This window comes from Balaenoptera physalus (genome assembly GCF_965194825.1).
Source record: "Balaenoptera physalus genome assembly, chromosome: 3".
NCBI lineage: Eukaryota > Metazoa > Chordata > Mammalia > Artiodactyla > Balaenopteridae > Balaenoptera > Balaenoptera physalus.
This window is the reverse complement of record NC_138890.1, coordinates 62,713,979-62,734,357: the sequence shown is the minus strand read 5'-3', so window position 1 is coordinate 62,734,357 and position 20,379 is coordinate 62,713,979. Positions and strand designations below refer to the sequence as shown.

General features: G+C 45.7%; 1 protein-coding gene across 1 annotated transcript in view; it reads right to left on the bottom strand.

The window, feature by feature from the left end:
* Positions 1-19,758, bottom strand: part of SPOCK1 (SPARC (osteonectin), cwcv and kazal like domains proteoglycan 1) — a 552,150-nt gene extending 532,392 nt beyond the window's left edge. The window contains exons 1-2 of the mRNA XM_082454646.1: positions 19,586-19,758; positions 18,806-18,991 (exon numbers count right to left, since the gene is read on the bottom strand). Of these exons, the coding sequence (XP_082310772.1) occupies positions 18,806-18,991 (186 nt within the window). The 5' untranslated portion in view covers positions 19,586-19,758. The remainder of the gene's footprint in view (positions 1-18,805; positions 18,992-19,585) is intronic.
* Between the last annotated feature and the right edge of the window lie 621 nt (positions 19,759-20,379).

Genomic DNA, 20,379 nt, shown 5'->3' with positions numbered 1-20,379 from the left:
CATAACACAAGCTGAGTTTCTTGCCTGTACGCCAGCATCTCTGCTACCTCTGCAGAGCCTCAGCTACTCTGCGTGTCAGTTTTGTACGCTGTGAAAACATCTCACATAAATACTAACTCTGCGGAGCGGGGAGGAGAGTGGAGAGTGTGTGCAATTTAAAAATTATGACCGAAGAAAAGTATCTAAAAAGTTACTGCAGATTGGTTTGTGTGTCAAGGTCCCACTTTAGACAACTAGGAACAGAGTGGCCAAGCCTGCCACAGGTCTGTATAAAGGCCACAACAGAAGGGGTCCTCCAGAGTTGTGGAAAGGGGAGCAGAGGTGGGCAACACAGGTTTTCTTCTCTTTGCTCCTTGTCCCCAAAAGTACGCCCAAGAACTCAATGAGCCTTTTGACGTTAACTCAAGGCTAGAAAGGAGAATGACCCACTTTTAGCTTAGCATCACACACGACTTATGTTGGCGGCAAGTTAATCTTCAAAGTGGAAAGGGTCTTTCAGACCAGACCAAAAAGATCTTTCTCCACACTCCTACCGATGCCTAAGACATCCAACCTTCCCCAGGGGTGAGACCAGGCAGGGCAGAGATAGCAACTCATGGGGGATGTAAAGGACAGAAACTGATGGGCCTCGAGGAGGATGTGGAATAAAGGAGAAAAAGAAGAGCACTTTTTAATGGGGAAGGGGGACACGATGGAAATGCCCAGTGGGACAGGGCACATGGTACACCGTCATCCTGACCTAAGGCTTCACATCCATGAAAAGAAGCCAGGGAAACATGCAAATAGGCGAGACAAACTACACTCCTCATCTCCGCTACCATGTGGACCCAGTGCAGACTGGCAGGCTAGGCAAACCAGAAGTAAAGGCTTGATCGGCTGGCCTCCGGGAGGCTGCGTGGGCCGGGTCACTTTCTTATGGGTTCTGCCCCCTTTCCCATCCCAAAGTGCTACAATTACACAGGGAAAGAGAAAAGGCCTCCCAGTACATCCTCAAACATGTAATGAACATCTGGCAGCCTCAGAGAGACCAGAATCCAAGAGCCAAGGCCCTGCAAAGTGAGAGAGTGGCATGGACATATATACACTACCAAATGTAAAATAGATAGCAAGTGGGAGGCAGCCGCATAGCACAGGGAGATCAGCTCGGGGCTTTGTGACCACCTAGAGGGGTGGGATAGGGAGGGTGGGAGGGAGACGCAAGAGGGAGGCGATATGGGGATATATGTATATGTATAGCTGATTCACTTTGCTATAGGGCAGAAACTAACACACCATTGTAAAGCAATTATACTCCAATAAAGATGCTAAAAAAAACTGAAAAAAATTTTTTTAAAAGAAGAGCCAAGGAGGTCCTGTAATACAGAAGCTCACAAGCCAGGTGTCCCTCCAACAGTCAAAACAAGAACCCAGGGTGAGGAATACACTCTCTAGTACGAAGCTGTGTGGTGCAGGCTGTCACTGCTACAGAATTCAGAGGAGCAGGTCGTTAAAATCTGCTGTGCAGCATATGAGAAAGAAGTGAGCTGTGAACAAGGATCATCTCGTTGGAAGTGACGGCTACTACCCAAGATGTGCGGCAAAACGAGATTCAAGGGAGAGTCACCAGCCCAACCATCTGGAGACTGTCAGTTCTTTGGGGGAACAGAAATATTTTTATGCTGCGTTTTCCTGCTCCTCAGGGAAACAAAATCAAACAGCGTCTCTGATTCACAGTGCAGGCAATTTACCCTGATTCACAGGTAAATACACAACATCTCACACAAAAACTCCCTGTGGTCATTTATCTTGGCAAAAAAATAAAAATCGTATGGTTTTTTATTATACCTGATTGGCTGCGGTGATGCATCAGATTTCCTCAAGATATAAAAAATAATGTATGTGTTTGATTCATTCTTCCTTCTCTTGGCACTGGCAAAGTCAAGTATCTAGAACCTGAGGCGCTCACGTCCTAGAATGTAAGCTCCACTGGGGCAGAGAATTTTGTCTCTGTCCCAGGGCCTCAGATAGTCCCTGCCACACTGATTCCTTAAATGAATGATGAAAAGAATGACCCCCCCATATGCCCCTCACCCTCTGCCTCATCCACCTGGACTACACCTCACATTAAAAAATCATCCTCATAAAAGGAACAACTATATCTCTAAGGCCAGCATTTCTCAACCTTGGTGCAGTTGACACTGCGGGGTAGGGGGGCGTGCAGGGAGTCATGAGCATGGTAGGATATTTAGCAACATCCCTGGCCTCTACTCACTAGATGCCAGTAGCACCGTCCCCCCACCCCTGCACCCCACCCCAGTTGTGGCAATCAAAAATGTCTCCAGACATTGCCAAACGTGCCCTGCGGGCAAACTCTTCCCTAGTTGGGAATCACTGCTCTAGGCCTGCAGACAGCTCCCAAAGAGCTGACAGATGCAGAGAACTCATGTTTCCCATCTCCTGCACGATGCTGAGACAGCAGCCAAGGGAAACCCTTCTCCCTGCGTCTTCTGAGGTGAGCGCGCCGGAAGGCCTGAGGTAGGAGGAAATACTGGGTAATGAAAGTCAGGCAGATGTCTTGAACACAAATGAAGACTGAGATGGGGGCCCCAGCCTTGTCTGTATTCGACAGGAGAAACCATTTTACCACCAGGCTGGGAATGAAGTCGGTTTTTAATGATCTCCTCTCACCCTCGTCCACCACAAGGGTATGAAAACATCTATACGTTGTACCAGTAGCAGGGGATCTGTTGGTAGCAATTTCACTTAGAATCAGACTTGGAGCATCTGCTCCCGCTCCTAATTATGAACAAGGCTGGGATTTGTTAATATCTCCACAACAAGTTTAATGTCTCCACAACAAACTCAGGAGGGATCAGAGAGACATTCCTCCCACTTGGGACTCTTGCAGGCATCATCTTACCTGTATCAACTCAGTACCTGCACATATCTTGGCATGTCAAGCTTCTATCACATTCTCCTTCTTTACCAAAAAAATCACTAATAGCCAATGCTGGCAAGGGTGCAATAAAACGTACCTTCCATAATTCTGGGGGTAGAATCAATACAACATGGTAACATACATCAATGGCCTTTAAAATGCAATGTCAGTACACCATGTATCTCTACTTCTGGGAATAGATGGTAAGGAAATCTAACTGTTGAAAGGCTCATATGCCCAAATGTTCATCATATAATTATTTACATTAAGGAAAAATGGAAGCAACCAATTGTTTACTGTCAGATATTTTAGTCTGGTATATTGCAGTGTGTACAGTCAATGGACTAATATATACCATTAAAATGTCATTTACAAACAACAGCATCATGCTATACTAAAATGTTTATGCTGTGTCATTAAATGAAAAAGAGAGAGAGAGAGAGAGAGAGAAAACCAAATCATATTAACAGCATGATATCAACCATGAAAATAAAAACTCTGACATTAAGATTTCGGGAAGCAAATAGACCTCCCCCCCACACACACACACACAAATGTTAACAGTGACTGCATATGGGAAGGAAGTAAATTATTTCTCTTTTTCTGTATCATCTAAATCCTCTTTCCAAATTAGCTCTGTCTTTCAACTAGGAAAAGAACAATTTAAAGTCAAAAGAACAAAACTCACAGTAGAGCATAAATATATCCCCTCCATATTCCCTTTAACCTAGTTTTCCCCCCAATGTTACAAAAGAACATTGTGTAAGTTTAAGGTACACAAGTGATTATTTGATTCACGTACATACTGTGAAATGATTACCAACCATAATAAAATTAGTTAACACATCCATCACCTCATATAATTACCACTTTGATGTTGTTGTTATGGTGAGAACATTTAAAATCTACTCTCCTAACAAGTTTCAAGTATACAATGTAGTATTTTTACCTATAGTCACCATGCTACACATTAGATTCCCAGAACTTACTTGCCTTTTAACTGGAAATTTGTACCCTCTGACCAATATCTCCTTATTTCCTCCACCCCCTGGCAAATACCACTCTACTCTCTGTTTCTATGAGTTTGGTTTTTCTAGACTCCACATAAATGATACCATACAGCAATTTTCTTTCTCTGACTTTAACGTCACTTAGCATAACACCCTCAAGGTTCATCCATAGTCTCACAAATTGCAGAATTTCCTTCTTTTTCATGGTTGAATAATATTCTGCCGTGCATATATCCCACATTTTCTTTATTCATTCATGTATCTAGGGGCACTAAAGTTGTTTCTGTGTCTTGGCTATTGCAAATAATGCTACAATGAACATAGGGGTGCAGATATCCCTTCAAGACAGTAATTTCCTGTGTTTTCATGTAGGAGTTTTATGGTATCGGGTCTTTTTTTGGGGGGGGGTGGTTATAGTTGCTTTACAATGTTGGGTTAGTTTCTGCTATACAACAAAGTGAATCAGCTATGTATATACATATATTCCCTCCCTCTTGGACCTCCCTCCCTCCCTCCCACCTACCCCCATCCCAACCATCTAGGTCACCACAGAGCACCGAGCTGAGCTCCCTGCACTATACAGCAGGTTCCCACTAGCTATCTGTTTTACACATGGTAGTGTATATATGTCAATCCCAATCTCCCAATTCATCTCACCCCCTTCCCCCCCCCGCCATGTCCACATGTGCATTTTCTACGTCTGCATCTCTATTCCTGCCCTGCAAATAGGTTCCATTTGTACCATTTTTCTAGATTCCACATACATGCATTAATATACAATATTTGTTTTTCTCTTTCTGACTTACTTCATTCTGTATGACAGACTCTAGGTCCATCCACCTCTCTACAGGGAAGAAGCTCCTTGACATTGATCTTGGCAGGAATTTTTTGGATATGACACCAAAAGCACAAGCAACAAAACAAGTGGGACTACATCAAACTAAAAAGCTTCTGCACAGCGAAAGAAACCATCAACAAAATGGAAAGGCAACCTATGAAATGGAAGAAAATACTTGCAAACCTTGTATTGGATAAGGGGTTAATATTCAAAATATATAAGAAACTCATACAACTCAATGACAAAACAAAACCTGATTAAAAAATAGGCTGAGGAACTGAATAGACATTTTTCCAAAGAAAACATCTAAATACCCAACAGGTTCATGAAAAGACGCTCAACGACAGCAATCATCAGGAAAATGCAAATTAAAACTATGGTGAGATATTACTGCACACCTGTTAGAGTGGCTATTATCAAAAAAAGAAGAAAAAAAAAAACAAGAAATAGCAAGTGTTGGCGAGGATGTGGAAAAAAGGAAACCCTTGCTCATTGTTAGTGGGAATGTACACTGATTCTGCCACTATGCAAAACAGTGTGAAGGGTTCCTCAAAAAATTAAAAATAAAGCTACCATATGATCTAGCAATCTCACTTCTGGGTATACAGCCAAAGGAAATGAAAACAGGAGTTAAAAAAGATATCTGCATTCCTATGTTTCTTACAGCATTATTCACAATAGCCAAGATATGGAAACAACCTAAGTGTCTATCAACAGATGAATGGATAAAGAAGATGTGGTGTACATATGCAATGGAATATTATTCAACCATGAAAAATAAGGGAATCCTTCAATTTGTGACAACATAGGTGAAACTTGAGGGCATTATACTGAGATGTCAGAAAGAGAAAGACAAATACCATAAAATGTCACTTACATGTAGAATCTAAGAAAACTGAACTCGGGCTTCCCTGCTGGCGCAGTGGTTGAGAATCTGCCTGCTAATGCAGGGGACATGGGTTCGAGCCCTGGTCTGGGAAGATCCCACATGCCGCGGAGCAACTAGGCCCGTGAGCCACAACTACTGAGCCTGCGCGTCTGGAGCCTGTGCTCCGCAACAAGAGAGGCCACGATAGTGAGAGGCCCGCGCACTGCGATGAAGAGTGGCCCCCGCTTGCCGCAACTAGAGAAAGCCCTCGCACAGAAAACGAAGACCCAACACAGCCAAAAAAATTTTTTTAATAATAATTAATTAATTAATTAATTAATTAAAAAAAAACTAAACTCACAGAAACAGAGAGTAGAATGGTGGTTACTAGGAGCTGGGAGGTGGGGGAATTTGGGAGATGTCATCAAAGGGTACAAACTTGTAACTAAAAGATGAATAAGTTCTGGAGATCTAATGCACAGCATAGTGATACAACCAACTGTATTATATACTTTGAAGTTGCTAAGAGCCTAGATCTTAAATGTTCTCACCACAAAAAAAATAATGATGATGATAAGTATGTGACATGATAGAGGTGTTAGCTAAAGCTACAGTGGTCATCATATTGCAATCTATACATGTATCAAATCAACACTTTGTACATCTTAAACTTACATAATGTTACATGTCAACTGTATCTCAATTTTAAAAAAGTGCACATCAACAGGAAAAAAAGACAGTAATTTCATTTCTTTCAGATATATTATCAAAAGTGGGATTGCTGGATCATGTGGTAGTTCAACTTTTCATTTTTTTGAGGAACCTTCATGTTCTCCATAATGGCTACACCAATTTACAATTCCACCAACACTGCACAAGGGCTCCCTTTTCTCCACATCCTCACCAACACTTGTTATCGCTCGTTGTTTTGATGATAGCCATTCTAACAGGGGTGATGTGATATCACATTGTGGCTTTGATTTACATTTCCCTGATAATTAGTGAGACTGAGCATCTTTTCATGTACCTGTTGGCCATTTGTATATCTTCTTTGGAAAAATGTCTGTTCAGGTCCCTTTCCCATTTTTCATTTGAATTTTTTTTTTTTTTTTTTTTTTTTTGGCTATTGAGTTATATGAGTTGCTTATATATTTTGGATATTAACCCCTTATCAGATAGATTGTCTACAAATATTTTCTCCCATTCTGTAGGCTGCTTTTTCATTTTGTTGATCATTTCTTTTGCTACAGAATCGTTTTAGTTTGATGTAGTCCCATTTGTTGACTTTCACTTTTGTTGCTTATGCTTTTGGTGTCATATTCCAAAAATCACTGCCAAGACCAATGTCAAGGAGTTTTTCCCCCTATGTTTTCTTCCAGGAGTTTTACAGTTTCAGGTCTTATGTTTAAGTCCTCGATCCATTTCTAGTTAATTTTTGTGAGTGGTGTAAGATAGGGGTCCAATTTCATTTTTTTGCATGCAAATACCCAGTTTTCCCAACACCATTCATTGAAGAGACTATTTTTTCCCAACTAAGCTACCTTAGTTTATTTTTGCCCTTAGCACTTGCAACCAACTGTTGTATCTTAATCTGTGTATTGTTTTTCTCTCTCGACTAGAACATAGGCTCCATAAGGATAGGCAAGTACCTGATACGTAATAGATGCTCAGTACATTTTGGTTGAATTGGATTATGAATTAGATTGAGAAATTTTTTTTAAAGTCTACAATCAGTAAAACAAAAATGTTGCTCCCAGTGAACTTTCATACACTAATGGAGGGAGAGTAACTGGCAGAACCATTTTTGGAAAATGATTTAACCACATCTCTGAACACTGAACATTCACCTACCGTATGAGCAATGGATTCCACATCTAGGCATGCACCCGAAAAAATGTACACATAGATGCACCAGAAGACATGCCCAAGAAACTGCTATTCCATAACAGCCAAAACCCAGAAACTACCAAAGTGTCCCTCCACAAAAGAATAGGTAAATAAGTTGTGGAGTATTTACACAGCACTGAGAATGAACAAACTACAGCCACACATGACAATGTATCACAAACTTAATGCTGAGCAAAAGAATCCAGACACACACACAAAAATACATCCTTATGATGCCATCTATAAAAGTATAAAAATAGGCAAAACTAATCTATAGCGTTGTAACTCAGGAGAGCTCTTCCCTGGGAGGGGGACAGGCAGTGAGTGTGGGGCTGACAAGACGGACGTCTCAGATGCTGGTAACATTCTGTCCCCTGACTGGGCTGCTGGATGTGTGGTGTGTTCACTGCGTGACAGCACATCAGGCGGCACATGCATGACTGGTACCCTCACTGTGCACATCTTCCACTCCAGCGAAACATACTCCCTACCTATGCAGGGCTGCTGAGGACCAGGACTCTTCTGCGATTCTCTCTCCGCTCGCTACAGGCCTTGACCTGGAGCCAGGACAAGGCTCGACACATCACGTTTCAGCATTTACACGCATCAAGTCCTGTCTCAACTAAATGCTCCACCTCGACTGGATAGACCGACACCCTTTTGTTGTCAGTGTCTGGGTCTAAACTCAGGCAAAATAGTAGGGGCCGCTCATGTATGTCAGTAAGAGTTGAATTAAGCTCATGTGGCTTGACCACCAGACAGATTCAGAGATGAAGGCTTATGTGACTTTCTCCCAGAAACATGGCCCAGGTCCCAAGGCCTCTGGCCTCTGGACATCCAGCTTGCCAGGACTGCTCTCGTCCCTTTGTAGACCAGGCCTTTCCCTTTGCAGAGGAACCCTCAATAGACACCAAGCACCTCTGTTTCTTCTCTTGGTCTTAGACAAGAGGGCTGTAGACTCCAGAGGACAGGGAGGGTGTTTTGCTCCCTGCTACATCTTACTTGCCCAGCACAGGGCCTGGTACATAGTAGTCTGGCCAATGAGTATCTGTGATACGAACATATGAATACATGAACAAACAAAACTACTGAATCTGTGCACCAGGCTCTGGTTACTAGAAAGGTGAGGATCTAGGTTCAGGATGACTATGGAAAGAAAGAAATATTTTTTAAAACACATGCAAAGGTCTTTCTGAGGTAGGAGGAACTTTGAAACCACCAACTTAATCTTATAAAAAAAAATCACACAATTTATCTAATACCAGGAAAGACAGCATTATTTTATCTTTACCATGGATAGCATTTTCACTCTTTCACTCATTTCATCTCATTCAAGATAGCTGGTCAAAGGTTACAGACCAGGTGCAGAGTCACAGCAAGGCTGGCCGGCTCAGATGGGAAGCAATGCCTTGGCCTGACGGAAGTACTGGACACACCAACCCCACCAAAGTCACAGAGGAATCAGCATGTCCCATGAGCACAGAAAGACCTGGAAACTTCCCAATTATCCCTTAACAATGGGGCTACTGAAACACTCCAAATAACCACACAAGTCTGTTCAATACACTTAACTATTTTCTTCCTCTTGGCAATAGTTTTGTCAATTGCAGGTGCCATTGATTAGAGGAAATTCAGCAACATAGAGTAAAGCAAAGTTTGAGAATTTGTTCAGTGGGCAACAAGGAACACTGCCATGTCTTGTTGATCCTCATAAATTTTCTAAACTTTGACTAGTCTTTGCTTTTATTGTTCCCTGATCTTTCCAAAATGATCTGGCCAACCAAGCATGAAGATTTACTATACCAAGAAGAGAGCTGCAGGTAGTACCACTGTCCAGCCCATATCCCCCAGACCTTCTCTGTGTTTCCAACTGATAGTACAGTCTTCCCTCTCTATCCATGGATACAGAGCCCATAGATATGGAGGGCCACCCGTACTATGCCATTTTATATAAGGAACTTGAGCATCTGTGGGGTTAGGTATCCACAGGGGGTCCTGGAACCAATCCCACGCTGATACCAAGGGATGACTGTTATCTGCATCTCTGTGCCCACCTCCTGTGAGAGTAAACACTGTTTACTACATCCACCATCTTCAATACCCACTTCTCCATAAACCAAAGCCAATGTCAGGGTCAATGGAGTCAATGTCCTTCAGTTCATCTGTGCACAAAACATTATCAATCCTGCTAGAGAAGATGCCAAGTCAGACCAGAGTCGGCTGTGATCAGGCCCCTTTGGAGACAGGAAATTTGCGGAGATGACCACCTGGGAGTCTGTCATGGAGAAGGTCCCACATCAATTCCACCAAGCTCATGTGCATAAGCAGCCCTGATGCCCTAGAAGCAGTGACAAGTCAAATGTCATTCTACTCCAGGAACACTTCATGACAATGGCTGCTGCTGAGACCCGTGCACATACACACACTGGAAAGCAAGCCCTTTCTTTCTATTGATGTCAGTGGTAGCCCTGTTGACATAAGGGGGAAATACAGCACTCATCATAATTTACTCCACTTCTTCAAATGCTCATTTTGCCTAAACTTGTATTATTCATGGGCGCTAATGGTGTTGGCTATTAGGGATGAATAATAATTCTCCAGGCTTTTTCTGAAAATACAGTCTGAGAACCACCTGCATCAGAATCACCTGGATTGCTTATTTAAAATGCAGGTTCCTGGGTGCCACCCTTGACCTATTCGAGACTGCTCTGGACTAGGGGGCTGAGATCTGCATTTCAAACAAGCCCCACCAGTGATTTTTTTTTCAATATTATAAAGATGTAAGCCTGAGAACTGCTGCTCTAGCACCTTTCTCTGGGCATCTTCCCTTTTGTTTTGGCCATGAAGGGTCATCAGCAACTTGGCCTGGCCTTTCTTAGAACTGAGTTAAAGTGATTCCATTTACATGGTGGGAAAGGAAGGGTAGAGCTAAAATACAAAGTGGAGTCGTTTGCTCTCTGCCTGTTTGTTTTCTCCACGCTTTATCTCTGCAAAGATTGCCTGGAACACCTGCAATAAGTTCTACTTCCCTGCTCCAATCATAGGCGCCAATGGACTTTGCATAAATTCCTGCTCACCCACCACATAATTATGCTGGGGAATGTTGATGGTGTCTTCTGTAGTGTGACGTGTCACAGATCACACAGGAAGAGTTTGCAAATTATTACAAATAATTGTATAATATGTCCTTCCTTCCTTCCTTCCTTCCCCACTGCACCAAAGGAAACTTCATCCTAAAGGATCAAGGGAGAGGGTCTCCTGAGGGACGTATTTGCATAGAATCCTAAGGAAAGCAACCCAGTGAAGTTAATTTGGACATCAGTGTTATCCGTCCAGGACAGTCCCCAGTAATTCACATCACTAGTCTGTGAACGCACCTTACCTCCTCCCTCAAAATAAATCAACATCCTGACGTCTGTCACAAGGACACCAGAAGGACCCAGACCCAGGAGCTATGATTCCACATACTGTCCCGCCCTCCAACTGCATGCATGTCTAAACTCTGACCCTTGTGTGTGGAAATCTTGGTTTCCATCTTTAGCTTCCAAGCCTGGCGTCCAGCTGGTTCTCAGAAATGGTAGCGGGCGGAGGTGGGTGGGGAGGAGGGCAAGGAGCAGTCCATATATACCAGTCTCGTTTCTGAAACAGAAACTTCACAAATACTCTGTCTGAGAAATTCTATGGTACCCTGATTTCTACAGAGCAGTGGGAACTGTAGGAGCGCTAAAGCCCAGGACACTTGACCACAGAGGGAAGGAGAAACTCATGGGCCCCAGACACCAGAGGAGCAGGAAGTATTTTTTAAAGGGGGAGGCAGGGCGAGGGCTATTTACACAACAGAGATGTCTGTGCCAGAACCTACAACCAGAAAATCTAAAAAACGAACCACAGAGAACCGCAGACAGCCTTCCAGCCAGCAAGGAATAAAGACAGGCTCAAGGAAAATGGAACCAATTTCCCCAACATTTCTTCAAGACATGAGACAGAAAGCAACATCTATAGCTGCGTGTCAGCAACTCACTCATGCTCCCAGGGCCCAAGGTAAGAGAAGTGACCCTCAGAAATTGTATCAGAATCACAGGTACGCCAGCCACTGAAAGATCACGAAAACCCCACAAAGCAGGTACGATCACTCCAGTTTTACAGATGAGGAAAGTGGTGCTGTAGCCAAGACCCGAGCTTATTCATGACAAGACTGGACGGTGAGCACAGGTTAAGAGGGGCCTCTTCACCAGGAAGAGCTTTTCACAGGCTCAGGGACTGTACGTGAATTGTGAAGGAGGTGAGCTTCTCTGTCAGGCTCACCCTGCCTCTCGACAGCACGGCCCATCTGTTGGTATCCATTATCACTGTCAATTACTAACAGAATGAAAGACACGTGTCAAAAGCCAGCATGACTTACTGGGGCCAGCCCTCTACAAAGAACACCACCTCCTCATCCTGGAGGTGTGCAAAATCCTGGTACGGAATAGTTCACTCCTTCATTCATTCATTCACTCAAATTCAATCAAACGTTCACTGAGCAGATTTCTGCGCTGGGCTCAGTGGTAAAGGTCTGGGGACAATGAGCTCTGGACATCAGAGCTATAACTAAAAGGAGTTATAAAGTTGTAAGGTCCTGCTTAGAGATAGGGGTTAGACAAAAAAAAAAAAAAAAAAAAAAGATGTTTTTCAATGTGTGTGTAACCTAGAATTTCCACCTACCAAACACTATAAACGCACATGTGCCAGTAATTCTACAGGCTTTCCTCTCCCAGGGATTCATCAAGAGGTGTGCTTAAGTAATAATTCAAATCAGTAAAACGCTAACAGACCACCTACTGTGTGCAAGGCATGATAAGACTCAGGCTCTTACTTCAGGAAGAATACAACTATTAAAGAAGCTAAAATATAAATACGTACAACCATAAATTGAGGAATAATGCATGAAAGTGTAATAGGAGTTGTTAATATTAATAAAAATAATAGCCTCCACTTAAGTATTAACACTTAATTGAGTATTAAGCCAGACACTTTGCTAACGGCTTCACTTATGTTAGCCAATCTACTCTCCATGCCAACCCAGGGAGGCTGACCAACACAGTGGACTCCTGTGATGTTTGCCCACAAGGCATCCATTTCCCCTTAGGAAACTACCCTTTAACCTTCCTGTAACCATGTAATCCAATGGAGTCCCCACCACCACTGTATGCCCAGGTCCCAGGCCCCGCCCCAGGACTAGGCATGTACCCAGGCCCAGCCAATTAGCATATATTCTACCAACTTGGCCACAGTGATTTACTGCAGAATGGGTGCATAATACAGGTAAATCTGACAAGTTTCAATTCTGGGACTTCTGTGGCAATATGGAGACATAAAAACTACAGTATGTTATAAACGTGTAAGTTGCCATGAGTCACCACATGGAACTAATCAGCCTGAGAACACAACCAACATGGGGGAAATAAAGCCCAAAGATGGAGGAAATAAAGCCCAGAGAAAATGATAAACATACACACACAAATCCGGTGGTGCAACCCGAGCCCATGGATCCAGCCTTATCTAGATGCATAGTTTATCAGTGGCATTTTCAGTTAACACGAGTGAGTGAGTTTTCTTTTCCATTTAAGCCACAGCTTGGACTAGATTTCAGCCACTTGCAGTTTGCAGTCCTCACCAATATAAAGTGATCATTCATCCCCCACTTACTAAGTGAGAAGTCAGGGATTCAGAGAGGACAAACAGCCTGAAGCTAAATGAACTGTCTAAGGTTTGATTTTCTTGGCCGGGGCGGGGCAGCACAATGACTGTGTGCACTGAGACCAGAAACCTGCAAAAGAGTCAGCCTGTCAATTGCTCAGAGCCTATTTTTCCCCTTCATCCACCAGTTCCAAGGTGGGGACACATGAGTCGCCCGGCTATGGTCCCTTTTCTGCATCGTGAGTTTACTTCTTGTTTACCTCTACCCAGAGGGAGTACTCCTCTAGGGTCCCGGCTTTATCCAGGGGTCTATTAAACTCTTCCTTCTGGACACTGTCTTCTTTCTTAGTAGTGCACAAAAATGGTACACCCTACAATTGACGGCATCTTATATTGGAGGAAATATGACCAAAATAAATACGTGTAACCTTGGGCAAATTATTCAATCTCTTACAGGAAATCTCTTCCATTTGCAATTATCTCACCTGGGGAGATGAGACCAAGTATGAGCTTGGGTCTGAGGTATTTCCTAAGGAATATAAAGTCACCTCCCCAGAGGAAAGGTAAAACGAGCCATCCTGAAGGGGTTCAAGTTTAGATATTGCGTGTGTTTGGTTTGAAATATACTACAATGAGTAAATGAGTAAGAAATGATTTATTATAAAATATTTAACTACTAACATTACTGTGTCTCCCCAAGCGAGATAAAATAGTTGAGCTAATGTTTATGTCCCACTCTTCCGGGGTGGGGTACAGGTCCGATGATCCACTTGGGACCAGTTCTTGCGTTTGACAATAGTCTCATCAGCATACAGGAGAATACTTATCCTCCTAGCAATCCAGTTCTGCTGAAGCACTGTGGAGGCACGGTTGGGAGGCCCAGGAGACTCAGGGGAACTCAGCCTGGGAGGGTCAGCTGGGACAAAAGCTCTGCCATCCTTGCCAGGCAAAAACTAGCTTCTCTCTACAAGGGCAAACTGAAGGTTAGGACAGAAAATACAAGAATGGTCTTAGGGCTATCAACTTTTAAACTGTCCCTTTATAATGATTCCTGTGAAATAATTATTTCTATCAGTGGTCGTCTAGCACAGGGGATTTAAGATAGTGGGTTCATTAAACAAAGTCAGGATGACAAACTCATTTAATTCTCCTTGAACCTGTTTAATCAAAATGATTTTCTGCTACTCTCTATTACAAGCCGAGTTTCTGTGGTGACATTAATGACTGATCCACTAAGCCACATCACCTCTCTTGTCACCAACCCCACCGACTAAGCCAGCCACCATTCTGTCAACAAGCCTCACTTGCCCTTGAAACTCATTATAGCTGAGACGTTAAGACCAAATGAGCAGATCAGATGCTCACTGCCACCCCAGTTCTGCTACAGAGACCACCAAATCCCACAGCGTGTGCACAAGAAGGAAAAAGCACGTGGGCTGGTCTTGTGGTCTCATTAGAATTACAAACTCAGGTCACCCTGGAGTAAGATAAATGCCAGCCAAGGCAACACTTGAGTCTTCGGGCCTGCTAAAGGTAATTATCCCGGAGTTAAATGTCAGGGCTAGTTTCATGAGTGCAAAAGAAAGAAAATGTCATGTTTGGTGTAAGCAACAAGATTATTTTAATCAAATCAGAAGCTCATTATTAGCAGAAGATAAGGCCTGATTGTGACCCCGACAATAAGCTGTGTCCAGCGCCTGGCTTCCCACTCCACTTTGTCTCAACCTAAGGCTCTTCACTGATTTCCCTCAGACATAAAGCAGCAAAGACTTGCAGTGTGATACCAGTGGAGGCTCACAGCCAAAATCCACTCTGCTCTTGATGGGCTGCAGTGCAAGAGTCTCGCAAGAGTCTAGAGTCAGACTGCCTGGGTCCGGTCCAGCTGCTCCACAGCCCAGCTCTGTGGGCAAGAGACTTCACCTCCCAGTAAATAAGAACAACAGTACTTCTCTCCTAGAATCATTACGAATATTAAATGAGATACTATATGTAAAGTACCTTAAACAATGCCTGGCACACTAAGTGCTGGATAAATGTTAGGTATCATCTATTTCTGCAATGTTTTCTTTTTTTTAATTTCAACCAGCATGTATTACCTTTATAAGAAAAAAAACTTTTTAAAAAAGAAAACAGAATAAGAAAGAAATACTGACAGCGTAAGTTAAAGGATTTCATCCAGTAGACAAGTGGTTACCTGAGAGAAGAGATCGCATTTATTTAACTTGCTCACCCTTTTGGCCACTGCCTAGCACATGGCAGACAGTCAAATATTTGCTGGAATGAATGGATGTACAAATGAATGTAGGAATTAACAGAGGAAATTTCCTTATAGTAATGGTTATGCAAAGCCAAATGAGATTCAGAAAAAATCAGGAAAATGGTTGTGGCATCCTGACCCCTCAACCTCAAACCACAGAGGAGTTAAAAGCACGCCAGTTGGAGCAGCTGGAGGTGGGAAATTACTGTACAACTTAAAACAAACATCTGCCTTCTTTATCTTCTCCTTCTTAATACTATATCTGTGCAAAAGTCTGGGTCTCCATCTGGCCAAAACATCCTAACTGCTAGTCTTTATAAAAGAATAATGACCAAACTAACAGGCCACCAGTACATTTAGGAGCAAACATCTGTATGTTGCTATATTCCTCCTGGCTCCATTGCCCCAGGCAACAAGCCACAGAGTAGTTGTGAAAGTTTTACTTCTGGAAAGAAGGCAACAGATTATTTGTGTATCTAGAACAACAGGACCTCTTCAAAGCATTAAGTAGGGGCTATCAGGTCATCTCTGGCAACATCACAGCACACTCAACAGGCTGGGGAACACGGAGCACACGGCCCGCCAACATTTCCATTTCAAATTTAACCAATAACCACCGCCAATGGGTATCATCAACTCTCTAAAAGGAGCCCTTAGTTTTCAGTTTCACAAGTTCAAAAATCCCTTCTAAATATCTCTCCCCCAAATGCAAAAAAAGTGACAAGTCAGGGGAAAGGCAAGAAGTTTTCTTTCACGGTGACTTTCAAAAATTCACAAGTATCATAACAATCTCAGGGCCCGGTCTTTCAAAGTTATCAGTGGTTTCCACAAAACTCAAAAACAACAGCAGAGAAGCTGAGCTTTGCTAACCTCAAGCAAGGCCTGGCTCAGTGAAAAACGACCAGGCTGGCTGAGCAATGACACCATTAGCTGGGGCTTTACCGACTGTCCACTGAACTACTGGCTCCTGTAGGAAGCAACTTTTAGTCCCTGGTCCCAGGGGACCGAGGCTCTGTGGTCATTCCAAGTAAAAGGCCCAACTGAAGACACTTGGACTTGGCCTAAAAGAGCACCTAGTTTGCATTTCACAACACTTTAAAGAGGTTAATGGCATTAAATTATGTCTGACCCACGGCTAGCAACAGAGGACTCCAGGAAGCATATAAAATGGTTGATGATTGAAGATATTTGTGATTTTGAAGCATTTTGGATGTTTTTAAAATAGTATGCTGGATTAAATTATCATTTTAAAAGAATATATGCTGCTAAAAATATTAGTCTAACACCTAAAATTGCTCCAGAAACAAAAAAGCTGTGCATTTGAACATAGAAGCTTTTCTCTTTCTGTTAAGCTTTGGACATTTTTACGAGGCAGAACTTCCTAATCATTCCAAGCATTACCTAGAATGTTCATTTAAAATACGGATTCCCAGCACTCATCCCAGAACTATAGAATCAGAACCTCTGAGGAGGAAGGGGTGAGTTTGGGTGCTACAATTTAACAAGCACCCCAGGTGAGAGCTTCATGATCAGCCGGGTTTGTATCAATAAAAACACTGATCCAAGAATTTAAAATGTCACCATTTGCAAGGAAGATGAGAAGTGAAGAAAAGCCCAATCTTTCAAAATTTAAATCTGAATGGGAAACAAGAATAATTCCATATTTATGATACACCAAGACTAGAAAACCTTGAACAGACACAAAAGCAGAGTAAACCATTCCATACCCAAAGACCAACAAGCACAGCCGGTTTCCATCTGACCCAGCTGCCACGCGAACCAAGGCGTGTGCAAAGGGACCCTTGTCCTCCACACCTGGCCCAATTCTCCAGCTCCAGCCGAGTTAAGCATCTGCCCTCAACTCTATCTAAACTGTAATGGCAAAAGAAAGAAAAACGCAAGATAATTCCTACCCTATATGAGTCTGGGAATGGAAGCTTCCTTGGGGCATCTTTTGGGCATCTTGGCCATCTTTTTCAGCCGCAGGCAAAGGCAGTCAGTGCAGGGCTCCTTGGAGCGGAACCAAAAGGGGATCGAAGATGGTTAACAGACTAGATCAGGGACAGGGGGATGTGTGGCAGGGATCTCATGGTGCAGGTGGTGGGGGGAGCAGTAAGGCGTCAAATAACTTGTTCAATGAAAGTGTTTGATAGCCTCTTTCAAGGAAAAGACCATCATCAACTAGAGGGAGAGGGAAGAGGAACAGAGAGAAGAGAGATAAGTAAGCCCCCACTCAAGGCCTAGGCTCCTGTGGAATGGAACCTGGAGAGGTGCTCTTTAGAAAGTCCTAGAAGACACCTGGGTTCATTGGATTCCTCAGGCCTTCCCTCTGCAAGGACTGGGCATGCCGGGCATGGGGCTAAGAGGAATCCAGCGTAAGAGGTGACTCGCACACATCTCCCACCTCACGGAGCCCTGTGCCAAGAACAGGGACTCGGCGGTATGGGTCTCTCCCAAAGGCAGGAGTTCCCGATGTTAAGTGTCACCAAAGTTTTTCCTAGTCCCCTAGAAGCGCAAGGCCCCAGCCACCTGGGGCGGCCTTTGAAAGAGCTGGCAGCAGCTCCCACAGCACAGAGGGGATGCCATCTGCTGGAAAGACTGCGTCAGGTGCCTCTCGTCCGGCATCCTCTGGGGCGTACCTGGGGAGCAGCAGCCAGCCTGAGGCAGAAACGGGCAGCAGATTGCCTCTGGGTGCCCAGGAATAACTTTCTCCCCTCCTACAGCTCCCTCAGAGGAGCAATCCTCTGCCACCCAGGCTCCCCCTCACGGCGGTGGACCAACTCCACGAGCTGCCTGCTCCCTTTCCCTTCCCCTTCCCCTAAAGACGCCAAGGGTCAAAACCACCATGCTCCCACCCAACACTGTATCAGGCCTGTGGCCATGACTCTCCGAACCTCCTGGGACACCTGCCTCCCTACTCAATGAGCTGGGCTCACCCTAAACCTAACCTCTGCAGCAGGCATTCTTCTGGAACACCCCAGAGATGGTCTAAATCGCCGCTGCCTAGGGAGGTCTTCCGGGGGGCTTGGCAAAGTCAACCACCAGCGTTAGGAGAACTCGGAAGCTTAAGGAGCCTCTCCCTCCGCAGCTGCTCGCTATTTACACCATGTTTAGTACAGTCACCTCCCCCAGTCCTATGAATACACACACCTGGGCCACAGGTAACAGGCGGAGAGCATCAAGCCTTCGAAGTTCTCTTTAAAGTTCCTCTCAGGCAAGATGAAGCCCAGGAACCCCGAACCGACAAACTGCCTGCGAAGGCTGCCCCAGTGCCCTCCCCACCCGCTTCAGAGGCGCCCTCCGAGAGGCTCCCCCGCCCCCCGCAGGGCCCGGCGGCGGCTGTACTCACGTCTCGAAAGCGGTTCCAGTACTTGTCGCGGTCGTACTGGGAGACTGTGCTCAGCCACTGGTCATTGTCCAAGAAATTGCCGTTGTTGGGGGCCGCGCCTCCTGCGAGCGCGTCCAGGTGCCGGCTCTCGACCTGGAGGAAGCACCACGCCGCGGCGGCCGCCGCGAGCACCACGATGGCTGGCATCTGCGGGGCAGGGGCACGCGGGGGCGGTGAGCCAGAGGCCAGGGCGGTGACCAGCCCCGCGCCGGGCGACCTGGGCTGAGCGCCTCCGCCACCGGCCCCCGCTGTCGGCGTGGGGGGATCTCCCAGCAGGGACAGGGTCAGCCCTCGCACACCGGGGGCGGATCTACAGACCTAGGGACCCCGCTCATGAATGGGGGGCTCAGTTACAAATGAAGAGGCTGCGTCACAAATTAGGGGCCGCTATCAAACTACAGAGGACCTTGTCATCTATTCTCCGGGTGCCCCACTGGCCGCCACTCTCGGATAGGGGCTTCAGTACCCCTCCCCAAAAACCGGAGAGCCCTCGGTCCGCAAGCGGCACTCCCAGAGACGGTGCCCAGAGCCCCGGGGTAGGGAGACGGGGAAGAGGGCTCCAAGCAGCAGTCCAGGCTCCGGTTGAATGGGGGGGGGGGGTCTCCCCTCGCCCGCCCTGCCGCCTCGGGGAAAGAGGGGCGCGCGGAGATAGCCCCAGGCCCTGACCCGCCAGCCCCCCGGTGGCCGCGGGGAGGTCCCAACTACGCCAAGTTGGGGCGCGGGGTTCTGCGGGACACGTACCTTGGGGCCCGGCCCGGGTCCCCGCGTCCGAGTTGCTCAAGCTCCTGTGGCGCGGTCGCCGAGAAGGCTGACCGGCGGGCTCGCTCCCCTGCGCTCCTGCCACCCGCCGCCCAGCGTCCTGCCGCTTTGTGAGCCCGCAGCGCTCTGGCTCCGCTCGCTCGCAGGCTCGCTCGGGCGCGGCGTCCGCGGGCGGAGGAGCCCGAGCGCACGAGCCGAGGCCTCTGGCGACCCCTGGCGGCCGCGCGCTGCTGTGGGCGCGCCTGAAAGCCCCGCCGCCCCTGGTCCAGCTGCCGGGGATCTGGTTAGCCACATCTCAATGCAGGGATGAAATAAGCTTTCAGGCCCAAGCTGGTGAGAGACAGCTGAGGAGACTGAGGATCAAGGCCAAGAAGCGGACCAACGTGTGAGGCATTCTCAAAAGCAAGGTGGTGGGGCCACTTAAGTCAGAATCACCTCGATAGGGGGAGGGGAGGGCTTCTTAAAAATGGGAATTCCTGGCTCACGCCCCAGACTTGCTGAATCAGCATTCCTTAGGAGAGCCTCCCCGAGAGATGAGTGAATTTCTGCACTGCCCATCCCAGGTCATGAACCCACCCGCATCTCTGCACGTCCATGCCCATGCCACCTGCTGTCAGTCTCTTAAGACAGTCCTTCTGGCCTCCATTTCTATCATTTCCACAGCTTTGTGTCACCACATTGACCCTGTGGGCATCCCTTGGTGTTCTTATACAGAGAAGCCCGTATCTACTTCTGTCCCCACCCCCTTGGGAACTAGCCCCAGCACCAGCCTGTTG